Source organism: Macrobrachium rosenbergii, chromosome 33, assembly GCF_040412425.1.
Source record: "Macrobrachium rosenbergii isolate ZJJX-2024 chromosome 33, ASM4041242v1, whole genome shotgun sequence".
Lineage (NCBI taxonomy): Eukaryota > Metazoa > Arthropoda > Malacostraca > Decapoda > Palaemonidae > Macrobrachium > Macrobrachium rosenbergii.
Window position 1 is genome coordinate 7,311,691 of NC_089773.1, and position 10,810 is coordinate 7,322,500.

At 37.0% G+C, this 10,810-nt stretch overlaps 1 protein-coding gene across 2 annotated transcripts in view; it reads right to left on the reverse strand.

The window, feature by feature from the left end:
- The window catches only part of LOC136855882 (ankyrin-3-like), a 52,808-nt gene that overhangs the window by 7,007 nt on the left and 34,991 nt on the right, over positions 1–10,810 (reverse strand). For both annotated transcript variants that reach the window (XM_067133290.1, XM_067133291.1), the window contains exons 6-12: positions 7,548–7,649; positions 7,316–7,414; positions 6,604–6,702; positions 5,827–5,925; positions 5,227–5,325; positions 4,922–5,020; positions 4,432–4,494 (exon numbers count right to left, since the gene is read on the reverse strand). In XM_067133290.1, coding sequence (XP_066989391.1) covers positions 4,432–4,494; positions 4,922–5,020; positions 5,227–5,325; positions 5,827–5,925; positions 6,604–6,702; positions 7,316–7,414; positions 7,548–7,649 — 660 coding nt within the window. The remainder of the gene's footprint in view (positions 1–4,431; positions 4,495–4,921; positions 5,021–5,226; positions 5,326–5,826; positions 5,926–6,603; positions 6,703–7,315; positions 7,415–7,547; positions 7,650–10,810) is intronic.

Consider the following 10,810-nt stretch of genomic DNA (forward strand, 5'->3'; position numbering starts at 1 on the left):
CTGTTGAACTAAATTAAAGGTTTGACTTGTAAATTTCAACAGAAAAAGGCTTTGCTTCAAAAGGTTGCATTATTTTAGGATTACTCTCAGTTGTGTGTATTAACTTGTAAGCAGGGTTTTATAATAAATGTGCACGAAGGAAGTACAGGATTACAGAAATACTAGCATTACTAGAATTCAATAAAATGACTTGATTGGAGTTTGCAATATATTTTATAGAACAGCCTGTGGAAATCACTTTCGGTAAATAGTAGTAGAATAGTTCTACGTTTACAGTATCAGTTGTGATAGTGTTGCCAGCATCACCACAGCTTGCGTGTGCTTAGCCTTCAGAGAAGGCTTGATAGTTTATGAGACTATTCTCTGCCAGATAATTAATGAGACTCCTTTTTTCCACATTGGTGTTTGAAGTCATATTTAGTATAGAGTTAACATAGTCAGATGGGGTGAGTTTTAGATTCCACGCAAAGCAGTGGGCTGTTTTTTACAAAGGGGGTATATCTGCATAATAAAAGATCTAGTGCTATATATATATATATATATATATATATATATATATATATATATATATATATATATATATATATATATATATATATATATATATATATATAAGAACTAAAAGAGTTGCTCTTTATATAAAGCTAAAAGAATGATTGTTTTAACATAGGCCCACTCCCTTAACTTAGATCAAGGCGCATTTATTAAACTTCATTGTAACTATGTCTGGTTTTATTAGGGTTTGCAGTTACAGTTTTGAAGTTTGCCTTACAAATCACTTCTCTGTACTTGTGTAACTGTAATAATTATGCTGTTTTTCGTTGAAAAGTTGGTAAGGTGATTTTGGGAGAGGTGATTTTTAGCTCAGTCCCCCTTAATTAATGTTGACAATTTTAGAGCCGTTTTCTGTACGAGCCAACCCTTGGGGAACTAAGCTAATTTGATTGGAATGAGAGTGAATATTTTCATTTGATTTTTTTCATCTTTTTGTGTGGCGTACAGTTTGAACCTTGTAACGATATTCGCTGTTGGGAAATATTTACACGCATTTTTATTTTTCAGAGTGAAATCGAAGTTTAATTTGTTTAAGATCGTAGTTTTATTTCTGAAGGATTTAACTATAGAAGGTAATATGTAGGCTTATAAAATGCTAGAAAAAAGAAACATTATTCATTCGCGATTAAAAAGTAATTACAGGATTTTTTCTGCACTTTTGATGCATGGCTTGAAGAATGGATGGTGTAAGGACATGTGGATTTTCCTAAAAATTTCTGAAAGAAGGGACAGAAATCGCATTAAGACGTTTATTGTGAGACGTTGTTGGGTATCTTGCTCAAAAAGTAAATGTAGAGTTTTTGAGATGGGGCTCCCAGCTTCTCAACCATTTTTTTTTTTTTTTTTTTTTACTTATTTTTCAGATTGCTTGTCTAATTGCCCAACTGTAGTTTGTCTTGGCACATGGAGAAATAATGTTTTAAATTTAACAGTAAAGATTATTTCAGATATATGCGATTCATGGAAAAGCAATCTGGAAAGTAATAATGGTTGCCTTGCTCCCGAAAAAACTTGGAACGCAAAATTAGACCAATTGTGATCTTGGTATGGTTGGAGTATTAAGCATTGACTGCATAGAGGACTGGGGAGGGGAATTTGGTTCAGGAATCAAAATTTTGCATTGTCAGCAATAATGAATAACGGAACCTTACACAGTCCGTGAATGTATTTCTTTCAGCCTTTTAAGCTTTTCATCCATAAGCTCAAAGGTGGGAAGAGACCTACTCTTCCCACTTTTGGGCTGTTCATCTCTTATAACTTTACCTCGCTCCAAATCTCACCCCTCGCTTAAATCTTACAGGCCAGCCCAGTGAAAGTCTAGAAGCGTGATCTAGTGGTGTGGATAAGCTAGAGTATGATTACAGGAGAATTTGCTCAGTCAAAGACTCTAATCTAGGGTGTGGCACTTAGAAATGTCTCAGCGCAAAGACCCCAGGCTTAGGCGCGGGTCTTCAGGAAGGCTGTTGTTTACAAGGCACTGTTTGGAATCCAGAGGTTGTGTAGGTTGTGTAGTCTGAAGAGCCTCCGGTACTGGGTGACCAGACTCAATAGACGCAGGTTCGAGGGTTGTAACCTTAGAATATAAAAGTGGGGTTTTAAAGGCCGTTTTATGTAGTTGGTAAATTCTCGTCATGTTGTATTCCTCATTTATCAAGGTTTTCCTACATTTTGCCTTTGCTCTTGTGGGGGTCCTTGGAAAACAGGGTGGGATCACAAGTATCTAGATGGTTTGGGCATGTGGTGAGAAAAGAAGGCTCGGGAGATCCTGGGAAAAGGATATGAAGTTGACAGTACTAGAACTTGGTAAATATAACAAAATCACATCTTGGGAGACTAAACATCATTTATTTATCATTATCTCAAGTGGTTTCTGGACCTCATGAATCCTCTTCATTGTGGACATAGCTGTACTACAAGGCTGCAGATTTTGTAGTACAGTGGTTGCCATACTGAAGAGTTACTCGTCCCTGAAACTGCTTTAAGGTAATGATAGATGGGCATTGTTTTAGCCTTTCAAGAAAAAGCTGGGGACCAGATGGGAATTCATGCAAGAATGCAGGAGATGGAAGAAAGGGTAGCTAACTCATTAGACGTCTGATGCTGTCTTGAAAATTCTGACGTAAAAACTCTAATAATGAAGTTGGATGTCTTCGACCTTGTGAGGCACTAGCCTAACCTAACCTGGCATTCTGGCATTAGACTGACATAGCCTCATCTGCTACTGGACTACTGTAACCTAGCACAAAAGCAGCGTAGTCTAATGTATCAAGGGTTGCTGTAACTTAACTTCATACAAGACTGCTGTAATCTAACCTTATACAGAAGTGATGTAAATAAGTTATTCTCATAACCTATAGTTCTGTAACCTATTCTGTTAAAGGAGTGCCTAACCTTGGCACTAGGCTAACTCAGTTTGTCACATTGTTGTCATTTGACCTGTTTGCGGCCTGGGAAGTTCTCATTTGACCTGTTTGCGACCTGGGAAGTTCTCATTTAACCTGTTTGTGACCTGGGAAGTTCTCATTTGACCTGTTTGTGACCTGGGAAGTTCTCATTTGACCTATTTGCAACCTGGGAAGTTGTCATTTGACCTGTTTGCGACCTGTCTTAATCCTGAATTTATGCTGTCAAGTCACGGAAACACCCGTTACCTAACCTAATTTAATCTAACCTGTTGGGCGGAGGGGGTCAGAACAAGGAATACAACATAACGAAAGTGAACCAGTCAGTTTCATTACACTGAAGAGAATCCAAAAATTAGTTACAGATGATTTAAAAGTATCGTAAACTTTATTTAATTTAATAATGTACTGTTGAAATTATGATGTCAAAAGCTGAAACAAATATTTAGTTAAGTGAAAAGTTAATCATAAATTGACGTTTACTTGTATTTATTGATTTTAGTTCCTAATGTTGCAGTGAACGATTTAAAATACTGAAACTTTAGTACATGATTTGTAAAAGAAAAGTGCTGTAGCTGATCAGGAAAATACATTTTATATAGAGGTACAGTACTCTGAAGTCAATAGTATAAGAACTATTTATGTATTTGCTTTATTTTATTGTCCGTTTATAAGTGGACCTACTCTTATTAAAAGCAACCTTGGTAATTCTTTGAATACATCAAATCTGCGGTACAACTAACAGCTAATAGACATGCAATAAATATATAGCAATTTGTTATAATAAAGCAATGTTGAGATAGTTAAGTACATATAATACTGATAGGCTGAATATAGTAAGCAGGTTTCTTGTTAAGACTTTTAAGAAATTAGGGATTGAAAGATTTGATATAGGTAGTTTTGTTTGCAACATACTTGTTTGATTACTTGAGTACATTTATAATTGAAGGGGACTGTATATAGGTAATTATTCAAGTAACAGCATAAAAATGAATAGGAAAAAAATCTTAGATTTATTTGGAACTACCACAAATCTCCCTTCGCTGATGCAAAGACTTAGGTACAAAAAGATTCTATTTATGTTTTACGATACATTAGAATGATTTACATAACTTTTAAGATTATTCAGACATTAACTTCAACTCTCTTCACATATATATGGATAAAATCTATGAAGTTTATTTACAGATTAAATATTAGAGTACTTTCAAGGTTTAGCTAAATTGAATGACTTAGTTAAAACTGAGTTCAGTAACTGAGTTGTAAATGTTGTTTGATTAGCAGATTTTTTTTATTTAACTGAGCTTGAAGAATTAAGAATTAAGGATAAAATTACTCTAATAATTGTATTTACTTATGCTAAATATTCAGTGTAAACTTATAGCCTGTTTGCAAACGAATTTATTTTGAAATGCTGATTTTAGCTGAAAATAGATGGAAAGAACTTCATAGACTAAAGTGAAAAGTAACTTACCTTTTATAAGTTCTATGACGTCTTCTTGATTTCTTTCACTAGCTATGTCCATTGCAGTGAGTCCTGGAGAAGGGGAGAAAGAGACAATTAGCTATGGGACAGGCAGAAGGCCGTCCTTCAAGGCAACGTGAGCTCTTGATCTGTTAGAAAAAAAGTGGGATTTGATAAATCCGCTTCATCACAGATAATTTTACTTTGAATTGTTCTTTTGGGCCTCATTTTGATCTATTACCGCCTGCAACTCATCAAGGTGTGTTGAAAGTTTCAGTAACTCCCCTTAGCCTTTCATATCTAGCCCGTGCCCCCTCCCCCAAAAAAGGAAGGAAAAGGAAAGGTAACAGAAAGAAATTTGGGTTCGACACCGGAGGAAGGTATAAAGTAGCATCGTGATTGGCTATAGAAGCTGTCAGTGAACGGTGTGGTTACAGGATTACCCAGTCATGGAAAATCAAAACCAGGAAGAGATGATGGATGTTACATCACTACTCACCGTTTCTGTCTCTGAGTTGCAGGTTAGGGCAGGCTTTCATGATTTCCCTGGTCGCATTGAAGTGTCCTTCTTCTACTGCACAGTGGAGCGCTGTCTTGCCTGTAGAATGAAATGAGGTGGGTCTGAATGAGGGATTAAAGATGTAAATTCACTTGTAAACTGGATATGCTTAAGTCATTATGTGGATTAGATGTGAGAGAAGACTCCCTGGGGTATGGGTCAACCTCTGAACTGACTTCTAGGTATTCCTATGATCTTCAGATTGAATGTTATGGAATACCAAGTCTTGGAAAAAGGATATTTACCAGCTTCATCCTGGAAATCTGGGTTGGCTTTCGCTGCTACAAGTCTGATGATCAGGTTCTCCCTCCCCATAGAGGCTGCGTGGATGAGTGGCGAAGATCCTGGACGTGAACAAAAAGAAGCTTTAGTTTTTATTTTAATTTCAAGTTGTCAGCGATTTTATGATAGTTAGTCATAGACATTCATGAAAATATAGCCTGTCGGTACTGCAAATGTAGTGGAAAACCTGATTATCTTCATGAAGTTGGGTGTTTATTTCACAAAAAGGGTTTCAGACGTTACAGCAAATAGTTTCTGATGTGTAACTGGTTTCTGGTTTCAGGTCAGGAAATAGGTGGCAACGTTTCAGTTCATCTAAAATGTAAATATAATAAAGCAATTGCTCCAGTCAGTATCTGGCAGAGTTTGGGGGGTACCGAGGTTGCAAGCTATAGTTTCTGCTGAAATGAATTAAAGTTTATGTATTTTGTAAGGTTAGATAGGCATACAATACATAGCTGTAGTTCATATTTGTGGCTGAATGGAATTTGCCAATAATTTAGTTCCAGAGAGTCTTAGTGTCCACAGCTTTGGAGCCATTAGCTACCTAGTTCAGCTCTTACCAGATTTATCCCGAGAATTGACGTCCGCTCCAGCCTTGATCAGTTCCTCAAGGATGTCTTCGTAGCCATAGTAAGCAGCCTTGTGCAGAACAGTGTAGCCTTAGAGGGAGGAAAAATAAGTTGTTAGTTCTGGATTGTAGATTTTACAGTGGATGGCTAGATGCTTGTGTTTGTATCCCTGGCCAACGAGGTGGTTTTGTGATCACTGCCTGACAATGTGCCATTTTGAAACCCGTAGATTGCTAGAACTTGAAAATGAAACCCTCTGGTTCTTTGGCCATATTTATAGTATAGACCTCTTCTAGACCGATTGTAGTGATGTGAGCATTAGGAATAATGTAAACCTAATTTTTCAGTCTTAAAAGTAATCTTACCAACATAATTCAGCAGGCTTTGGAGAATAGTTATGAATATGAATTTTTAAGACTTGGGAGTAGCAACAGTAATCCTGACTCTTAAGACATATGGGTATTTTTTTTTATGCCCCAGCTGTCGAAAGAGTCTGTACTATTAACATTTGTTTGAAGAATAGACGTATAGTCCTTTCCTTTATACACATTCTTACAGCATAATTTCCCAAAGTTTGCCAAACAGTTTGGATGTATCTAGTCCAAAAGCTCCTTTGAGTTAAAGACTAACCCTCATTTCCCTGAATTTGAGAATAGAGTTTATTTATACATATATGCATACAGTAAAACCTCCAAAAATGTGGCCATTCTCAGCTTCATGGAAGAATTGTTGATGCAAACTCTTCCGGACCAAAGACTTAAGACTCACCATCCTTTTCCTTAATGTTTGGGTTGGCTCCAGCCTCCAGCAGCATCAATACTACTTCCTTGTGGCCCCAGCAGGTGGCAACGTGGGCAGGTGTCACGCCTGACGAGAGGAGAGAAGAGAAGTGAAAATGTATTTGGGTGGCAGGTTAGGCTAGTTTGCGTTCGTGCGTTTAACTTGGTTGAATGTGACTTTTAAGGGAAATACTCCCCATTAATATCCCACTTTACACGATTAATGCCTTGTTATATTTTTTGTTTCTGTGTGCAACAATAATCTTAGGGTAATGAACCCTAGTTTTAGATGTCCCATTGTCCAGCCCAGTGCCAACCTCTCTCACTGCAGTAATGACAATGATGACGACGTTAAACTACTTTTTCATGTTATGTATTAACGATTATTAATATGATTTACGACAAATGTATTAAAAGAACATTGATGATGATAGGAATATGAAATTAATCAAAATAGCAACAAAGAAAGAGCAATGAAACAATCACTCTCTGATAAAGGGGACAGTAGCCCATGAAATTAAAAGAATTATGAAAATATACTTAATATACAAAAGTGTCTGTTTTCATCATACAATAGTATTAATAATGATAATATGAATGATGCTACTAATATCAATATTGTCAATCATTTTTTCACGCAATGTATGTTGCAAGTTACGAAATAATATTCTTATGATAAATGGAGCACAACAAGACCTTACCCCAAGACGTTTGGACGTTGAAGTTCGCCTTGTAATCCAGTAGCCACCTGACAACGTCCAGGTCTCCGTACTTTGCAGCCAGGTACAGCGGGGAATATCCTGCATTAAGTGAAAAGAAAAGGAATCTTTAGTCATCAGTAATGGCAGTGCTGTGTAATTATTCTGTTAGGTATGAGCCACAGTAGGTCACAGTATGTTTTTGAGCACAGCGGCACCACAGAAGTCGGCTTACTTGTTCCGGGCGTGAAGACATTCGGGTTTGCCTTGTGGGCCAACAGCTTCTTCACGATGCTGTTGTATCTGTTCCACGTCGCTATGAGCAGAGGAGTGTAGCCTGAGGGATTGTAGAAAGAAAGACATTAGATTGTCATCACCATTTTTGAGAGATTCTTGTTACTGCAGGCCTCAAATCCAAAGGGGGAATCGAGTGGAGAAGCTCCGCCCTCCGTGGAGGAGTTCGAACCTGCGCAGCAGTAGCAAGAAGGGAAAGCTTGACCTTATTCCCTTTGTGAATTCAAGGCATTCAGTGTGAAACATTGCCCTAAAAAGTATGAGGAAATTGAGACGCAAAGAGAAATTGGGTTTGTAAAGGCAGAAATTGGAGTGAAGTCAGGGTGAAGGAATTAAACAGCTAAATGGTGCAGGACCGAAAGAAACAGCTGTAAAGTGAAGTCCTAAAGGAGATAAAGCTCTTAGTGGCCCAAGAATTATCTACAGTGTGCCAAGCAAAGCAAACTTTATGTGATAAAATGAGTATTATAAAAAAAATTTTCTTCTTTGCAATTACATAATTGCTCCCCTTGTTTGACCTGAAGATACAATTACATGAAGCATGTGATTGTGGAGTTATTAAAGCTGAGTATTACTCATCTCTCATGTGATTCTCTGTAATTTATTTGTGATTTTCCAGTGGGGAATGTAAGCACTTTAATCACTATTAGATTCACTGATGTCAGCACTCTCAGAACTATGGTGAAAACCTCCCCTTAACCAGTCTCTCCCCAGGCAGGGTTGACCCAGGGAAACCAGCAGATTGTAGGCAGTCCACAATGCCTTTATATAGCGTTCGAGTAAATGAAGGTATATTTCGAAAGCCAAGGTCCCTAATTGATCCCAATTTGCTGTGACAGTGAGTCAGCACTCATTAGACCTTGTTCTCTCAATCAACGACGTGAGTTCTCGGAAGGATAATGTGTCGTACGCATGTGCCGACGATGATGATGACGCAATAATATATATATATATATATATATATATATATATATATATATATATATATATATATATATATATATATATATATATATATATATAAAACAATATATATAAACAACAGGGATGGCCCTAGTATAAAAGCAATACAAAGGTCACTGCTACATTCATACCCTGATACACCTCTGTTTTTTTAGAAAGAATTTTTGGGGATGAGGTTGCTAGACCCATACCTTTCTACCCCCCTCCCCCTCCCAGCCCTGGGCTATGACCCACCAAAGATGGCTAACTACCAGGTGTACCATTAGTTGCTTAGGCCACACTACGTATGGTTATATATATGTATTTGTTATGCACATGCAGTATTTTTTTAAAGAGGTAAAAGCGTGTGGTTCTCTCACTTTCTCCCTCACACTGTCACCTTTCTCCTATTTTCTCTATTTTCTCTCTCTCTCTCTCTCTCTCTCTCTCTCTCTCTCTCTCTCTCTCTCTCTCTCTCTCTCTCTCTCTCTCTGAGATCACGCGAGTAATTAAGGAGAAGAATGTGAAACAGGGTGCGCCGGTCATAAATGGGAGCAGCAACTTTTAAAATGACAGGTGACAGGTGTTGCCGCTGCTGTCGAATATGTTTGTGTGTGTGTGTGTGTGTTTGTGTATTGTTGTTCCCTGTCTAATAAGTTTTAGAGGGGGTTACGAGCGTAATCTTAATTTGTCTTCTTTTTTTTTTGTATGTGTATCTTTAATCAGGAATTGTTAGGTTTCTTGGGTGACGAGTGTTATTTTATTCGTATTTTTTTTTTATTTTACTCTAATTTTTTTTTTTTTTAGGCTTTAAGGGGTGAGGAGCGTAATTTTATTTGTATTTTTTATTTATATCTGAATTTTTTTTTATTTTAGGCTTTAAGGGGTGAGGAGGGTAATTTTATTCGTATTTTTTTTCCTCTGATTTTCTTTTAAGTTTTAAGGGGTGACGAGTGTAATTTATTTATATTTTTTATTTTCCTCGTGTAATTTATTTAGATTTTTTATTTTCCTCTAATTTTTTTTTTTTTTATGTTTTAAGGAGTGACAAGCGTGCTTTCAATTATATTTTTCCCTCAAATTTTTAAGTTTTAAGGGGCTGACGATACTTTTAACAATAATAATAATTTTATGTTTATGGTGTAATCTCTGTTAGCCGTGTTAAAAACTCAAAATTCGTTTCCTCATTTTCCACCGCAACTCTCTCTCTCTCTCTCTCTCTCTCTCTCTCTCTCTCTCTCTCTCTCTCTCTCTCTCTCTCTCTCTCTCTCTCTAACACACACACGGGCAGACAAATATGAAAACGTCCCTACCTAACCTTTCAATTAAGAATAACATTCGTAGAAAAACTTCACCAACTGCGACCTTAATCTCTCTCTCTCTCTCTCTCTCTCTAACACACACACGGGCAGACAAATATGAAAACGTCCCTACCTAACCTTTCAATTAAGAATAACATTCGTAGAAAAACTTCACCAACTGCGACCTTAATCCTCTCTCTCTCTCTCTCTCTCTCTCTCTCTCTCTCTCTCTCTCTCTCTCTCTCTCTCTCTCTCTCTCGAGCAATTAGCAATACTTAAAAAAAAGACGACTGCGGTAAGTCATATTTCCACACCGTGTGCAAAAGCTCCCGTTTAATGAACTCGAAACTCCATGTATGTGTTTGTGTGTGTGTGTGTGTGTATGTGTCACGTGGCTTCGGTAACAGCGATGATTGTGACGAGATGTGCTTGATGATGTCTAATTCATTATTGTCGTCTTCTTCTTCTTCTTCTTCTTCTTCTTCTTCTTCTTCTTCTTCTTCTTCTTCTTCGTGAACGGATTCCAAGAGCAACGACGGATCTTGGGATGATTCAGGCTGTGATGATGGTTCCTCTGCAGAACTGTGGCGTCGTGTGCTCGTCAGCTTCCTTTTTTTTTTTTTTTTTTTTTTTTGGTTTGGTTTGGTTGCGAGAAGGTGGAAGAAAGCTTTGAAGACTCGTTGTAATCTGTTTGGTAGAGAGAAAGAGAGAGAGAGAGAGAGAGAAAGATCACAGTTTTCTGCGAATTTTCTTCGAATATTTTGAAGGATTAGGTTTGGAAGAAGATTTCACATTAATCTCTCTCTCTCTCTCTCTCTCTCTCTCTCTCTCTCTCTCTCTCTCTCTCTCTCTCTCTCTCTCTATATATATATATATATATATATATATATATATATATATATATATATATATATATATATATATATATATATATATATATATATATATATATATATATATA